At 42.3% G+C, this 17,697-nt stretch overlaps 1 protein-coding gene and 1 long non-coding RNA gene across 2 annotated transcripts; one reads left to right on the top strand and one right to left on the bottom strand.

Moving 5' to 3' along the window:
• Window positions 1-850: 850 nt before the first annotated feature.
• LOC129844380 (high affinity choline transporter 1-like) lies at window positions 851-12,486 on the top strand. The gene is made up of 6 exons (XM_055912696.1): window positions 851-992; window positions 2,128-2,271; window positions 3,924-4,077; window positions 4,366-4,583; window positions 8,151-8,321; window positions 8,620-12,486. Exons 1-6 carry the CDS (start codon window positions 852-854, stop codon window positions 9,001-9,003), a joined length of 1,212 nt encoding a protein of 403 aa, XP_055768671.1. The 5' UTR covers window position 851; the 3' UTR covers window positions 9,004-12,486.
• A 351-nt stretch (window positions 12,487-12,837) lies between these two features.
• On the bottom strand, window positions 12,838-13,208 carry LOC129844379 (uncharacterized). The gene is made up of 2 exons (XR_008757940.1): window positions 13,093-13,208; window positions 12,838-12,998 (listed from the first exon to the last, which is right to left on the bottom strand). It is a non-coding gene; the product is annotated as an uncharacterized LOC129844379 (long non-coding RNA).
• Window positions 13,209-17,697: the final 4,489 nt, after the last annotated feature.

Raw genomic sequence — 17,697 nt, 5'->3', positions numbered from 1 at the left:
CATCACAAAGCCCTGAGCAAGGAGGCCTACAAACCTGACTCAGTTACACCAGCTCTGTCAGGGGGAATGGGCCAAAATTCACCCAACTTATTGTGGGAAGCTTGTGGAAGGCTACCCGAAAAGTTTGACCCAAGTTAAACAATTTAAAGGCAATGCTACTAAATACTAATTGAGTGTATGTAAACTTCTGACCCACTGGGAATTTGATGAAAGAAATAAAAGCTGAAATAAATAATTCTCTCTACTATTATTCTGACATTTCACATTCTTAAAATAAAGTGGTGATCCTAACTGACCTAAGACAGGGCATTTTTAACTAGGATTAAATGTCAGGAATTGTGAAAAACTGAGTATAAATGTATTTGGCTAAGGTGTATGTAAACTTCCGACTTCAACTGTATGTATATAAAAAGGTTACATTTATAATGTGTACTGTTAATCGTATATAGCAATAGAAAAAAATTATACTGTACTTGACCCGGCTCACCACTGTTTCTAGGATATTACTTTAGTATTTGCAGTACATTTATGCGGTACACAAAGTAGCCATAAGTTATAACCAGCATTTAGTTTCCAGAAGGAGAAGCAGAGTGGTTCAGCTATACAGCAGTAGGTGATCAGCTAATCACTGATAACGGTCTGTGAACATTCTATTGTTGATGATGCTCAGTGTTCTGAGTGTTCCTTGGCTCAGTGTTCTGAGTGTTCCTTGGCTCAGTGTTCTGAGTGTTCCTTGGCTCAGTGTTCTGAGTGTTCCTTGGCTCAGTGTTCTGAGTGTTCCTTGGCTCAGTGTTCTGAGTGTTCCTTGACTCAGTGTTCCGTTGCCTTCCCTGTGTGCTGCAGGTGGCACTATGAGTGTGATTCTGGACCTGCCCTATGTCTACTCCATCTGTATCAGCTCTGTGGTGGCCATCATCTACACTCTACTGGGAGGACTCTACTCTGTAGCCTACACCGACGTCATCCAGCTCATCCTCATCTTCCTCAGTCTGGTGAGTGACATTTTGAATCCAATCCTGCCCAACTTTATTTAAAGAATATTTCAGCTTGATCAGTCATAGCCCTTCAAATCGAATCCAACTTTATTTGAAAGGAATTGCCAATATACGTAAAGGCCCAGTGCATTCAAATCGAGATGCTCTTGTGTTTTATATATATATTTCCACACTAGGTTGGAATAATACTGTGAAAATGTGAAAATTATGATATTGCCATTTTAGTGTAAGAGCCGCCTGAAATTTCTGCTAGTTGTTCTAGGATCGAGTTTTGGCCTGGCCTGGTGACATCACCAAGCAGTAAATGAGTTAATAGACCAATAAGAAAGAGTTCCAAACCTCTCGGCCAATAACAGACCACTCACAGACAGTCCTACATAAGTTCTTTGTAAATTGCTCTTTGTTAAGAAGTTATTTTTGTTTCTTGTTTGACCTTATTAATTGAAAACAATTACAGTAAAGTACTTAATTATTTGATATTGAGATAAAAAAAGAAACAGCCTCATTGGACCTTTAACAATGTGTATTTGTCAGCTTTCTACCGTAGGTTGGAGGACATGTATTTTGGGGAGTGCAGTGAAAACAGTGGGAGCTACTTTACTTGAAATGTTCTGGAAGTAAAATACTCAGTGATCCTCATGTTGTTGTTGTCACAGTGGATCTGTTATGATGACCAACCCTAACTCCTCCCCCTCTCCTCCCTTCACCTTCCTTCCCCCCTCCCCTTGCTTCACCTCTCCCCCTCCCCTTGCTTCACCTCTCCCCCTCCCCTTGCTTCACCTCTCCCCCTCCCCTTGCTTCACCTCTCCCCCTCCCCTTGCTTCCCCTCACCTCTCCCCTCTCCCCCCTCACCTCTCCCCTCTCCCCCCTCCCCCCTCCCCTCGCTTCCCCTCTCCCCCCTCCCCTCGCTTCACCTCTCCCCCTCCCCTTGCTTCACCTCTCCCCCTCCCCTTGCTTCACCTCTCCCCCTCCCCTTGCTTCACCTCTCCCCCTCCCCTTGCTTCCCCTCACCTCTCCCCTCTCCCCCCTCACCTCTCCCCTCTCCCCCCTCCCCCCTCCCCTCGCTTCCCCTCACCTCTCACCTCTCCCCCCTCATCTCTCCCCTCTCCCCCCCTCATCTCTCCTCTCACAGTGGATCTGTGTGCCATTTATGATGACCAACCCAAACTCCATGGACATCACTCTGACCGCATTCAACGAAACGTTCCAGGCCCCATGGGTCGGCAAGCTGGAGCTGAGAGACGCGGGGAAGTGGATTGACGACTTCATGGTTCTGGTGAGTGACCGGAAACACACAGATGTAGGTACACACACACACACAAGTATCATAGGTACACACACTAACTTGCGGCTGACGTCGATGTTGATGATGACACTGCTCCCAATTGTGGTTATTGATGAGGTTGCGTTTGTGCCATTGCATGTGGCTGTGCAGGCCAATGCGAGACCCACATGGTTTGCCACATGAAGGGCAGGTGAATTCTCCACCAGAGAGCTGCACCATGGTTTCGCCGTGCACGCCATTCCATCCTCCTCTCTGGGAGTCTTTGGCTCCGTCTTTGTGCCTGCTGCACAGGGTCTGTTTTTATCCTCTCTGTACTCAGAGAAGATCTCTGTCTTTCTGCTGTACTTCAAATCATGTTGCCACCTTACGGATGTCCTTGACTGTCCTTAATAACTCTACAAATAATCATGTATGTGTTTAATGTAGATTATCACATCAGATGTGTTTTCAAATCGATGTAAAGAAATACCTTTGGAGTAACAATCAAGTGTCATAAATGAAACCAATCAAATTGTTTCGATTGTGACCATTTTAGTTTTGATCATTTAAATTTATTTTGGACTTTAAATGAATCCCCATAGCTAAGATATGACTAGCAGCTATATTTTGGACTGATATACACCCCCCCAAAAACATATTTTTAGTCCCAAAACCATTTAGAAATATATATTTTCAGTATTGATACTTCTTAAAAATACAGAAGATTTATTAACTTGTTCACAAATTTTCTTTGAAATGTTGGCAGACTCACCATGTGGCCGTGATGCAGAGGAATGCATTTCCTGATTACAGTTGTAGGGGTGTGGCTTATTAAGGCACATTCATTCTATAGTCTTTAATGTGTCGGTGGTGTCATCAAAACTGGGAACAGCATTCAGATCAGTATGTTTCCATTTCAGAATAGAACAACTCAGGATGATCTATTGAAGTCCCAGTGTTGAAGAATTACAAAAATCATTATTTGTTTTATTGTCAAACAATAATTTTAGGAGCCATGGTGGGAAACCGCCACCTCCCAATATAAATAGGTACAGTAAATAAACAATGGTGTTGTACTATATTAATTCACCGATGTGTCTGTTATTGCTTTGGAATGGACTAGAATATGTCATGATGTAAAGAAATGTCCTAAATGTTTTTTTTATTTTTGTAAATAGTTGTATTTATTTTACCGGGGACAGCAATTTGAACCACTTCTGTAGAATGACCCATATATTTGTGAAGCATTTTAAAACTGATGTTTCTCAGCCTCATTCTCCTGATAAGTGTTGATTGTTCCATAGAATTAGAACGAATAGAATAGAACAGTTTACCTGTCAAATTCCCATGGTCAGAGCTTCCAAGTCCATTCTACTCATTCTAGTTCTACGGGGTTGTTGTTTTCCTTTGGGGTCTTAGACTTCTGGCCTATCAGCTGTTCTCCTGGTGTCCCACCTCATTAAAAGTATATATTCACTATATTCTCTAAATGACAAAACAGACACCTTGATGAAGGCGTAGGCCCAATACACATTGGTGTAATTTAATAATGACCTAGCCCGTTCATTAAAGGCTTTTTAAAATGTCAAACCCACACGAGTGGCTGGACGTGGATTTGTTTATGCCACTTAGCACCTGTTAGTGATGAGATGTTGTGTTCTCAGGCTCTGGGAGGCCTGGCCTATCAGGCCTTCTACCAGAGGATCCTATCAGCGTCGTCCTACACCCAGGCTCAGGTCACCTGCTTCGCCTCCTCAGCTTTCTGCCTGGTGCTGGGCATCCCGTCTGTCTTGGTGGGGGCTGTCGCTGCATCCACAGGTCTCACACTCACTCTCTCACACTCTCTCACTCACACACACACACACACACGCACACGCACACGCACACGCACACGCACACGCACACACCTACCTTAGTGAGGGTTTGTGACAGAACAGTATAACTCCACAGGAAGTGTCTGTTTTTATGCAACAAGCACAAAATGGCCACCCAGTTGTTGCACTAGAAATGGGTCAGTGAGGGTTTGTGAACCTACAATAAAAAGATGTGTGTTCTTTCACAAACTGGACCAATGACAAATGTTTATTTATGTGTTGTGTTGTTCAGACTGGAACCTGACTAGCTATGGTTCTCCGACCCCATACGAGCGCGGCCAGGCCGGATCCATCCTCCCCATCGCCCTGCAGTACCTCACCCCCTCCTACGTCTCCATCATCGGCATTGGGGCCGTCGCTGCCGCCGTGATGTCATCCATGGACTCCGCTCTCCTCAGCTCCGCCTCCATGTTCTCCTCCAACATCTACAAGAATATCATCAGGAATCAGGTCGGAGAACATTACGAAACGTCACTTCGTTGTTGTTTCAATGTTGTTTCAACTTCACTTCAATGTAACTTCGTCACAAAACCCACCAGTGGACTTCTTTTAATTACGTTATTGTGACGTTATTGTGACGTTAGAAAGTCCTCCTAAAGGCTCTTAAAACGTCACAAACACCAACAAGTCGTCATAAAACGTCACAGAACCACCGAAACGTCCCCAAATGACCAAACTCAGTCAAACATCAACACCACTGGCATACATTGAGACAGAAAACAGACGTTTATCAATCCAGACTGTTGGCAAAACAACCACAATCCTGTTATAGCAAGCACTTCTATTTTGACACACTCACATGTATGAAAACACACACACACACACACACACACACACACACACACACACACACACACACACACACACACACACACACACACACACACACACACACACACACACACACACACACGTCTCCATTTGGCCCTCATGCTGTTCTAGGAGACAGAGGATACATTTTTGGGGGGAGGGTTTTGAATTCAAATGTATCTGGGGGAAAGATGTTTTTCGTTTCTGTTTTTCTCTGTTGGGGGTCTGAAAACGAGGGCTTTTGATTGGTTAAGAGCATTATGTATAGACAACCTTGTGTTGTGTGGGCAGCTGCATGATATTTACAGCCAATCACTATATTACACATTATACACACACGCCAACTGATGGCTTATCTAACCGCTATATTACATATTATAAACACACACACACACACACGCCTACTGCCGGCTTATCTAACCACTATATTACACATTATACACACACGCCTACTGCCAGCTTATCTAACCACTATATTACACATTATACACACACACACACACGCCTACTGCCAGCTTATCTAACCACTATATTACACATTATACACACACGCCTACTGCCAGCTTATCTAACCACTATATTACACATTATACACACATGCCTACTGCCGGCTTATCTAACCACTATATTACACATTATACACACATGCCTACTGCCAGCTTATCTAACCACTATATTACACATTATACACACACGCCTACTGCCAGCTTATCTAACCACTATATTACACATTATACACACATGCCTACTGCCGGCTTATCTAACCACTATATTACACATTATACACACACGCCTACTGCCAGCTTATCTAACCACTATATTACACATTACACACACACGCCTACTGCCAGCTTATCTAACCACTATATTACACATTACACACACACACACACACGCCTACTGCCAGCTTATCTAACCAGCTTATGTAAGCCGGCATATTACACATTATACACACATGCCTACTGCCAGCTTCGAGAAGTAATGGGACCTATTCAAAGACTGACTGACTGACTGACTGACTGACTGACTGATTGACTGACTGTGTGTCTGTGTGTCTGTCTGTCTGTGTCTCACTGTGTATTCACTGTGTGTTTTGTTGTTGTTCAACACTTTGGTCTTGAACGCTAATGTAATTGTTTCCATTCAGTCCGACCGTGGAATGTTACCCATAATGCACTGTACGATATAGGGCAGTGTTTAAAGAGGAACAACTGTAGCTACATTATTCAATGCTGTTAGTGAGGCTCAGTTTAGGTTCAGCTCGTATGAAATACAACGTCACCAGATTGATAAAAGGTCAAAAGAACAGCTAGTAAGAAATAGTGTCACCACTGGATTGATATAATGTTATGTCAGGACATTTTCAGTTATCGGGCCGTTTTCAGTTTTCAGTTATCGGGGCGTTTTCAGTTATCGGGGCGTTTTCAGTTATCGGGGCGTTTTCAGTTATCAGTTATCGGGACGTTTTCAGTTATCAGTTATCGGGCCGTTTTCAGTTATCAGTTATCGGGATGTTTTCAGTTATCGGGCCGTTTTCAGTTATCAGTTATCGGGACGTTTTCAGTTATTGGGGCGTTTTCAGTTATCGGGGCATTTTCAGTTATCTGGGCGTTTTCAGTTATCTGGGCGTTTTCAGTTATCTGGGCGTTTTCAGTTATCGGGGCGTTTTCAGTTATCTGGGACGTTTTCAGTTATCGGGGCGTTTTCAGTTATCGGGACGTTTTCAGTTATCGGGGCGTTTTCAGTTATCGGGGCGTTTTCAGTTATCGGGACGTTATCAGGACGTTATCAAGATGATATCAAACAAAGCCCCTTTGGGTCACTCCTTACAGTGGCTAGAGTCAGTGGTGGAAAAAGTACCCAACTGTCATACTTGAGTAAAAGTAAAGATACCTTAATAGAAAATGACTCAAGTGAAAGTCACCCAGTAAAATACTACTTGAGTTAAAGTCTGAAAGTATTTGGTTTTAAATATACTTAAGTATCAAAAGTAAATGTAATTGCTATAATATACTTAAGTGTCAAAAGTAAACGGTAAAGTATACATCTTCTAGTTCCGTATATTAAGCAAACCTGACGGCACCATTTTCTACCATTTTTTTATTTTACAATAGCCAGGGGCACGCAGACAGCATCGTCCTCTTTCTGACCAGACAGCATCGTCCTCTTTCTGACCAGACAGCATAGTACTCGTTCTGACCAGACAGCATCATCCTCTTTCTGACCAGACAGCATCGTCCTCTTTCTGACCAGACAGCATCGTCCTCTTTCTGACCAGACAGCATCGTCCTCTTTCTGACCAGACAGCATCGTCCTCTTTCTGACCAGACAGCATCGTCCTCTTTCTGACCAGACAGCATCGTCCTCTTTCTGACCAGACAGCATCATCCTCTTTCTGACCAGACAGCATCGTCCTCTTTCTGACCAGACAGCATCGTCCTCTTTCTGACCAGACAGCATCGTCCTCTTTCTGACCAGACAGCATCGTCCTCTTTCTGACCAGACAGCATCGTCCTCTTTCTGACCAGACAGCATCGTCCTCTTTCTGACCAGACAGCATCATCCTCTTTCTGACCAGACAGCATCGTCCTCTTTCTGACCAGACAGCATCGTCCTCTTTCTGACCAGACAGCATCATCCTCTTTCTGACCAGAGAGCATCAGATGGATGGGTTATACATACAGGGGCGTGGTTTCCTTCACTTGGATGCTTTCTCCAGTGAGATACATTTCCTTAAATTCGGAAGAGGCTGAACACACAGAGAGACGAAAGATACATTATATTATATGTTTTTTTTTTCTTGGTCATTTTTTGGGTGAAAGCTTGGCTTGGCATCCATGAATACACACCACTGGACATGAATATTATCAGCCAATCGGATCCCCTCCACCATATACGGACTGTAAAAAGGCACACATGCGCATGTTTGCATACACAAAGGATCTTACAAACTTCTTATTTAACCTCTAGGCAGAGAGAGGCAGGGGGTGATAGTCATTTATTGTGTTTCTCCTACCCACTGTGCCTCCATCTTGGATCTGTCCTGACCACTGTGCCTCCATCTTGGATCTGTCTTGATCTGTGCTGACTACTGTGCCTCCATCTTGGATCTGTCTTGATCTGTGCTGACTACTGTGCCTCCATCTTGGATCTGTCTTGATCTGTCCTGACCACTGTGCCTCCATCTTGTGTCTCTCTCTCCTCCAGGCCTCAGACAGGGAGATGCAGTGGGTGATCCGTAGCTCGGTGGTGGTGTGTGGCCTGGCGGGGACGGCCCTGACCTTCCTGGATAACAGTGTTCTGGTTTTCTGGCTGGTGGGCGTTGACATGTCATACACCATCATGTTCCCACAGCTTGTCTGTGTCCTCTTCTTCAAGGTAGGGGTGGATGAGTGGGTGATCGTCACAGGAGGCTGCTGAGGGGAGGACGGCTCATAATAATGGCCGAATCGGAGCAAACGGAATGGCATCAAACACCTGGAAACCATGGAAACCATGTGTTAGATACCGTTCCACCTATTCCGCTCCAGCCATTATCACCAGCACGTCCTCCCCAATTATAGTGCCACCAGCCTCCTGTGGTGGACGTGTGTAGAGATGATTTGTGAATTCTGCATGTCACGATATCCATCTGCAGTATCTATTCATCTATCTAGTGATTTGTTCATTCCGCTAGGTGTCCAACGGTTACGGTGCCAGTGTGGGGTATTTCCTAGCGTTGGTCCTCCGTATCCTGAGTGGGGAACCCCTCATCAACCTTCCCCCTGTCATCCACTTCCCTGGGTTCAGGAAGGACGCGGAGGGCGTGATGACCCAGTTCTTCCCGTTCCGTACCACCATCATGCTGACGTCTCTCTGCTCCATCCTCATCACCTCCTGTGTCACCTCCGTCATCTTTAACAAGGGGCTGCTGTCGGAGAGGCGGGACGTGTTTCAGATCAAGAGGTCGCAGGCCAAAGTCACGGCGCTGACCAAGCTTAAGAAAGAGGAGAGTAAAAAGGACTACGCGAAGGCCAAGGAGGCGGTGGTGAACAAACAGCTTCTGGACACCAGCTGCTGAACAGGGGAGAACGATGGAAACTGAGGACGGCCATATTGAGGCAAAGGGTTTCGTTGGTCGGGCGGACATTTTGTGTTTCTGCTGAGGACTCGGTAGGATTTGGAGACGGGAGGATGGTCGAAAACACGCAACAACAACAACAAAAATAACCCCCATTATGACATCATGTGGTCATAAAACATTGTGTTGCTGGTAAAAATGACCAGACACTTGGCAGTTTCCAGTGACCCGGGTTAATTAGACAAAAGCAATGTCGCAAAGAAAAACGGCAGCTCTACGCAAAACATTCTAATGAACGACAACATTTCCTTTTCCACAGAGGTGGAGTTTTATTTTGTCTGACTTTCTTTATTGAGACAAATGATCGAAATTATCGTGTTTTTCTAATAAACGATGATTGCTGAATACTTTTGAAGGTACGCGGGGCACGTGATGTCATCACATCACTATAAAGCAGTTTATACCCCACAGTTCATTCTAAATGCTGACTGCTTGCTAAATCTATTTCTAAACTATAAAAGAAAATACTGTTTCTTTGCAGGACAAGGATTGTCTTGACTTTCAAGAAAGCCTGAATTGCTTTGCTTTGCTTTGCTGATTGGCTGAATGCAAGTTTCACCATCTTAGCCCCTACACCCTAGACGTCAAACTCATTCCACGGAGGGCAGAGTGTCTGCAGGTTTTCGCTCCTTCTACTTGATTGATGAATTAAGGTCACTAATTAGTAAGGAATTCCCTTCACCTGGTTTTCGAGGGCTTAATTGAAAGGAAAAACCTAAAACCAGCAGACAACTAGGCCCTCCATTGGAATGAGTTTGACACTCCTGTCCTAGACACTCCTGTCCTAGACACTCCTGTCCTAGACACTCCTGTCCTAGACACTCCTGTCCTAGACACTCCTGTCCTAGACACTCCTGTCCTAGACACTCCTGTCCTAGACACTCCTGTCCTAGACACTCCTGTCCTAGACACTCCTGTCCTAGACACTCCTGTCCTAGACACTCCTGTCCTAGACACTCCTGTCCTAGACACTCCTGTCCTAGACACTCCTGTCCTAGACACTCCTGTCCTAGACACTCCTATGGATCTCATGTAAGAGTCACGGTAACGCTTTCATCTTGCCTTTTTACGATTGGCTGGGTGGAACTGTTGCCCTATTGCTTCCACCAATCAGATCCTCTCAGATCTACAGTAGTGGCCAGGAGGGAGGGGCTACAGTGCCTGATTTGGAATTCAGAATGTTTGAGTGACAGTTGTAGAAGGGGTCTATTATATAGTTCCCTTGATTTCATTGGAAATACATTTTTCACTTTACCTGATGTTGACTGTATCAGGAAGCGACACCATACGGGTGTGTGTATATATATATATATATAGCACCAGTCAGACGTTTTGGACACACCTCCTCATTCAAGGGTTTTTCCTTTATTTTTTACTATTTTCTACATTGTAGAATAATAGTGAAGACGTCAAAACTATGAAATAACACATATGGGATCATATATTCTTCAAAGTAGCCACCCTTTGCCTTGATGACAGCTTTGCACACTCTAGGCATTCTCTCAACCAGCTTCATGAGGTAGTCACCTGGAATGCATTTCAATGAACAGGTGTGCCTTTAGGCAGTCTATGCTATTAACAAGGATCCAGTTTCCGATTAACTTAGCCTTAAGATGCTTTTTTGGGACACCGGCTCCTGGACCCAAAGGGCTCTGGTCTAAAGTAGTACACTACATAGTGTATAGGGTGCCTTTTGGGACGCAACCAGTAAGACCAGACATGCAGTAACTAGTTATTGAATGTGTTTAGTTTCCCTGCGACATGAACAGAACTGATACAGCACTAAGGACCCTGCGGATGGACGGACGACCAGGCCTCTTTTTATACGTGTGAATTGTGAATTGTAATATACTCTTGTACTGTACAGTCTTCGCTTTAGATATTATGAAGTATATATTATATACTGCTTTATCAAAGAGCAACATGTAGCCAAAGAGTTGGAAATAACTGTTCTGTTGCAAAACGTTTCTTAAAATGGAAGCAAATTAAACAGGAGGGACTTAACTGAATTTGTCCAATCTAAACTATTTTTAGTTGCAACAGAATCGGTGGAATAAAAACACCTCCGATTGTGAACTAGAATGTGTGAAAGGTGTTAGGTTTATGTTGTACCTCCAGGGTCGTGTTCACTAGGCACCAAACAGACTGAAACAGGGAAGGACTACCTGGACTTGTCCAATAAGAAACCCTCATTTTTCATTGTGTGTTGCAAAACCCTATCCATTTCGTGTCCTAATGAATACCACCCAGTTATGTAGTTGAATGTAGAAACAGCGGTTGTATTCTGTGCAGCAGTATGGAGGCTTTAATCAGTGGGGGAAGACTGGAGAGCTGTAGATAGAAATGTAACTATGCAACTTGAGATGTGGTTGAGAATCATCCCCATTTCCAGCTTGAGTTACTCAGAAACAGACTTTTCCTCACAGGAACATACAATGAACAAAAATGTAAACACAACATGTAAAGTGTTGGTCCCGTGTTTCATGAGCGGAAAAAATAAATACAAATCCCAGTAATGTTCCATACGTACAAAAAGCTTACCTTAAATTGTGCACAAATTTGTTTATATCCCTGTTAGTGAGCATTTTGCCTTTGCTAAAATAATCCAGCCACCTGACAGGTGTGGCATATCAAGAAGCTGATTAAACAGAATACTCATTACACAGGTGCACCTTGTTCTGGGGACAATAAAAGGCCACTAAATGTACAGTTTTGTCACAACACAATACCACAGATGTCTCAAGGGAGCGTGCAATTGGCATGCTGACTGCAGGGATGCCCACCAGAGCTGTTGCCCGTGAATCATGCTGACTGCAGGGATGCCCACCAGAGCTGTTGCCCGTGAATTACATATCTCTATGAGCTGCCACCGCCATTTTAGAGAATTTGGCAGTGCGTTCAACCTACTCAACCACAGAACACATGTAACCATGCCAGCTCAGGACCTCCACACTCAGCCTCTTCACCTCTGGGATCATCTGATTGGTGCTGAGGAGAATTTGGCTGTAATTAAGCCCTTGTGGGTAAAAACTCATTTTGATTGGCTGCCATGTGAAATCCATAGATTAGGGCCTAAAATATTTCAATTGGCTGATTTCCTTATATGAACTGTAACAGTCTTTACATTTGAGTTGATATTTTTGTTCAGTATAAAGTGAGATTCTGGAACATTTCCAGCTATTAGATTTCTAGGTTCTAATCTAGCACACCGAAGAAAACAAAATGGGCAACATAACATTTGAAACCTGAATTCAATTACAATAAAATCTGTCTTAGGGACCTGGCTAATGTTTACCGAATATTAACTACATTAGTTCTCCCTCTCATACCATGTGGTCCATTTAATACAGAGGTTATGCAAGGTTGTACATTGTAAATCCAAGTGTTTGTTCAGTCCGGTGAATAAAGGTTGAATTAAAACTATGCATGTCATTCTTAACTGGATCTGTGTTCCCTTGTCCGGTCAGTGAGTGATTTCAACCTGGGAAACAAAGCGTGTCTTTAGTTGTAATGTGTCTCTTACAGCCATCAATTATATGAGGGTCAAGTGGAACACTGCAGTCAGTGGAAATCAGATGAGTGCTGCATTCACACAGGCTGGATCAATAAAAACATTGTAAGAACAATTATTAGCAAGAGACCTGATTAGTAAATAGACCAACTGGTGGTGGGGGGTCCGAAACAGGCTGCCTGTGGAAACAGCCTAGGAGACATGCCTTAAAATGAACACAAGCTCAGTCAAGATTAATTGAACAAATGTCAGCAACACATTGATTAGTCTACATGGCTTTTATTAAATCAGTAAATCAGCCATGAGGATCCATTCCAGAATGGAGAGTTCAGGTTGAGAGACAGTCCCTCTGGGATGTAGCTTGTGAGTGAGGAATGATGACAGCAGCCATTTTAGGATTCCACCTGCTTCTCCTGGTCAATGACTGTAGGTGAGAAGAATGGCTTAGACAGAGAATTGTGACATCGATGCTAACGTGACAAAGTTAACCACCTCAAAAAAAAAAAAAAAAAAATCACCCAAATTCAAGATGGCATACCCATCAGAGTGCCTTATTTCAGGGTCTAGTAGTCCTAGTTGCAGACATTGTTGCCATCAGATTTCATAGTAAATCCAGTGGCTACTAAGGCATTGTATTTACCCTCTTTGGTAGGTAGAGTGTTCTTCTCCTCAGTCTCAGTCTTCTTCAGTTTAGTCTTGTCAAACTGAGCAATCTCACTCACATCTGGTTTGTCTGCCATTGTTGACTTGGATTCTTATGAAACAGATTGGTGTTACATAAACAGCCAACGGCATGCCAATACCATAAAGTTTACAGACTTGATGTGGAGTAACACTATTAGGCCTAACATTCTACTGAAGTCATACACCTGCTGACAGTCCCTAAAACATAAGCAAATGAACCACAAGCAAAGGCCTACCTTGAACCTCCACGGGTACTGCACTACACAAACTGGTTTGTAAATAAGGAATGAATAAACAAGTTCATTTCCGGAATCTATTTATGGGAATGGAAACGAACGCTGATTACTAGCAGGAGGGGCCTTCTAATTAAGTGGTGGCACCTGTGTTCATTCGCCAGTTTGACATCAAATTAGCATAATTGGATAGGCTACTGTCGAACACCGAATGAAGTGAACACCCAACTGTGGGATTTTGAATTAACAGAAAAAACTGTTCTGTCACCTGTAATTTATTATAAAAACCATGCCACTCTTTCTCAAGCTCATTTGATCGACGATTCGGTTTTGTTTACATCAAAATTCAAAAGATAGATAATAAACTGCACGTGTCTTTAAAATTGACCAGAGCCAATCAGAAGCACGCCTGGGAGTTGGCTCGGTTTCGTAACGCGGCTGAATACGGAAAGAACAGAACTGGAGATTCCGTGTGAGAGCAGAAAGTCAAGACGTAAAGGTGACCAAAAGTATCCCCTGTTAAGTGTACATTTGATACAACGAATGTACCTGTTTGATTTAGCGACTGTTGGGTTTAAAACCGCGGCGTGAAACATTCATTCAGTCAGAGCACCTTGTGTTGTTGTGTATTTGTTGTCATTGTCAGTATAATATCAACACGACTGTATTTACAACAATCTGTATACAGTCATAACATCATCATGCCCAGTCGTCATTCTCGAGCTTGTATTGACATGACTTCTATGTTACTGACTTCACTGTAGAATATTTGGCTACATGTCATGTTGGAATAGCAAACAATAAGAGTAGCAAACAAAAATCCAGCTAGCTGACCGAAGATGTTATATAGCTACTGTAACAGTATTATCCAGCTAGCTGACCAAAGATGTTATATAGCTGCTGTATCAGTATTATCCAGCTAGCTGACCAAAGATGTTATATAGCTACTGTATCAGTATTATCCAGCTAGCTGACCAAAGATGTTATATAACTACTGTATCAGTATTATCCAGCTAGCTGACCAAAGATGTTATATAGCTACTGTATCAGTATTATCCAGCTAGCTGATCAAAGATGGTATATAGCTACTGTATCAGTATTATCCAGCTAGCTGACCAAAGATGTTATATAGCTACTGTATCAGTATTATCCAGCTAGCTGACCAAAGATGGAATACAGCTACTGTATCAGTATTATCCAGCTAGCTGACCAAAGATGGAATACAGCTACTGTATCAGTATTATCCAGCTAGCTGATCAAAGATGGTATATAGCTACTGTATCAGTATTATCCAGCAAGCTGACCAAAGATGCTATATAGCTACTGTATCAGTATTATCCAGCTAGCTGATCAAAGATGCTATATAGCTACTGTATCAGTATTATCCAGCTAGCTGATCAAAGATGGTATACAGCTACTGTATCAGTATTATCCAGCTAGCTGATCAAAGATGGAATACAGCTACTGTATCAGTATTATCCAGCTAGCTGACCAAAGATGTTATATAGCTACTGTATCAGTATTATCCAGCTAGCTGATCAAAGATGGTATGTAGCTACTGTATCAGTATTATCCAGCTAGCTGACCAAAGATGTTATATAGCTACTGTATCAGTATTATCCAGCTAGCTGACCAAAGATGTTATATAGCTACTGTATCAGTATTATCCAGCTAGCTGACCAAAGATGTTATATAGCTGCTGTATCAGTATTATCCAGCTAGCTGACCAAAGATGTTATATAGCTACTGTATCAGTATTATCCAGCTAGCTGATCAAAGATGGTATATAGCTACTGTATCAGTATTATCCAGCTAGCTGACCAAAGATGTTATATAGCTACTGTATCAGTATTATCCAGCTAGCTGACCAAAGATGGAATACAGCTACTGTATCAGTATTATCCAGCTAGCTGACCAAAGATGGAATACAGCTACTGTATCAGTATTATCCAGCTAGCTGACCAAAGATGTTATATAGCTACTGTATCAGTATTATCCAGCTAGCTGATCAAAGATGGTATATAGCTACTGTATCAGTATTATCCAGCAAGCTGACCAAAGATGCTATATAGCTACTGTATCAGTATTATCCAGCTAGCTGATCAAAGATGCTATATAGCTACTGTATCAGTATTATCCAGCTAGCTGATCAAAGATGGTATACAGCTACTGTATCAGTATTATCCAGCTAGCTGATCAAAGATGGAATACAGCTACTGTATCAGTATTATCCAGCTAGCTGACCAAAGATGTTATATAGCTACTGTATCAGTATTATCCAGCTAGCTGATCAAAGATGGTATATAGCTACTGTAACAGTATTATCCAGCTAGCTGACCAAAGATGGTATATAGCTAGCTGACCAAAGATGGTATATAACTACTGTATCAGTATTATCCAGCTAGCTGACCAAAGATGGTATATAGCTAGCTGATCAAAGATGGTATATAACTACTGTATCAGTATTATCCAGCTAGCTGACCAAAGATGGTATATAGCTGCTGTATCAGTATTATCCAGCTAGCTGACCAAAGATGGTATATAGCTAGCTGACCAAAGATGGTATATAGCTACTGTATCAGTATTATCCAGCTAGCTGACCAAAGATGTTATATAGCTACTGTATCAGTATTATCCAGCTAGCTGACCAAAGATGGAATACAGCTACTGTATCAGTATTATCCAGCTAGCTGACCAAAGATGTTATATAGCTACTGTATCAGTATTATCCAGCTAGCTGATCAAAGATGGTATATAGCTACTGTATCAGTATTATCCAGCAAGCTGATCAAAGATGCTATATAGCTACTGTAACAGTATTATCCAGCTAGCTGACCAAAGATGGTATATAACTACTGTATCAGTATTATCCAGCTAGCTGATCAAAGATGTTATATAGCTACTGTATCGGTATTATCCAGCTAGCTGATCAAAGATGTTATATAGCTACTGTATCAGTATTATCCAGCAAGCTGATCAAAGATGCTATATAGCTACTGTATCAGTATTATCCAGCTAGCTGATCAAAGATGGAATACAGCTACTGTATCAGTATTATCCAGCTAGCTGACCAAAGATGGTATATAGCTACTGTAACAGTATTATCCAGCTAGCTGACCAAAGATGGTATATAGCTGCTGTAACAGTATTATCCAGCTAGCTGACCAAAGATGGTATATAGCTAGCTGACCAAAGATGGTATATAACTACTGTATCAGTATTATCCAGCTAGCTGACCAAAGATGGTATATAGCTGCTGTATCAGTATTATCCAGCTAGCTGACCAAAGATGGTATATAGCTAGCTGACCAAAGATGGTATATAACTACTGTATCAGTATTATCCAGCTAGCTGACCAAAGATGGTATATAGCTGCTGTATCAGTATTATCCAGCTAGCTGACCAAAGATGGTATATAGCTAGCTGATCAAAGATGGTATATAACTACTGTATCAGTATTATCCAGCTAGCTGACCAAAGATGGTATATAGCTGCTGTATCAGTATTATCCAGCTAGCTGACCAAAGATGGTATATAGCTAGCTGACCAAAGATGGTATATAACTACTGTATCAGTATTATCCAGCTAGCTGACCAAAGATGGTATATAGCTACTGTATCAGTATTATCCAGCAAGCTGACCAAAGATGGTATATAGCTAGCTGACCAAAGATGGTATATAACTACTGTATCAGTATTATCCAGCTAGCTGATCAAAGATGGTATATAGCTAGCTGACCAAAGATGGTATATAACTACTGTATCAGTATTATCCAGCTTGCTGACCAAAGATGGTATATAGCTAGCTGACCAAAGATGGTATATAACTACTGTATCAGTATTATCCAGCTAGCTGACCAAAGATGGTATATAACTACTGTATCAGTATTATCCAGCTTGCTGACCAAAGATGGTATATAGCTAGCTGACCAAAGATGGTATATAACTACTGTATCAGTATTATCCAGCTAGCTGATCAAATATGGTATATAGCTGCTGTAACAGTATTATCCAGCAAGCTGATCAAAGATGGTATATAGCTACTGTATCAGTATTATCCAGCTTGCTGATCAAAGATGGTATATAGCTACTGTAACAGTATTATCCAGCTAGCTGATCAAAGATGGTATATAGCTAGCTGATCAAAGATGGTATATAGCTGCTGTATCAGTATTATGACCATGATGGTAATAAATCTTGGCTACAG

Source organism: Salvelinus fontinalis, unplaced genomic scaffold (genome assembly GCF_029448725.1).
Source record: "Salvelinus fontinalis isolate EN_2023a unplaced genomic scaffold, ASM2944872v1 scaffold_0202, whole genome shotgun sequence".
Lineage (NCBI taxonomy): Eukaryota > Metazoa > Chordata > Actinopteri > Salmoniformes > Salmonidae > Salvelinus > Salvelinus fontinalis.
The sequence above is the reverse complement of the archived record's forward strand: the minus strand, read 5'-3'. Positions and strand labels throughout refer to the sequence as shown.

Excerpts from the sequence above, each read along its gene's own strand:
- LOC129844380 (XM_055912696.1), top strand. The coding sequence starts at position 852 with ATGAGTGTGATTCTGGACCTGCCCTATGTCTACTCCATCTGTATCAGC. Across the intron at positions 4,078-4,365 it reads GGCTGTCGCTGCATCCACAG|ACTGGAACCTGACTAGCTAT; the intron begins GTCTCACACTCA and ends TGTGTTGTTCAG. Across the intron at positions 8,322-8,619 it reads TCTGTGTCCTCTTCTTCAAG|GTGTCCAACGGTTACGGTGC; the intron begins GTAGGGGTGGAT and ends TCATTCCGCTAG.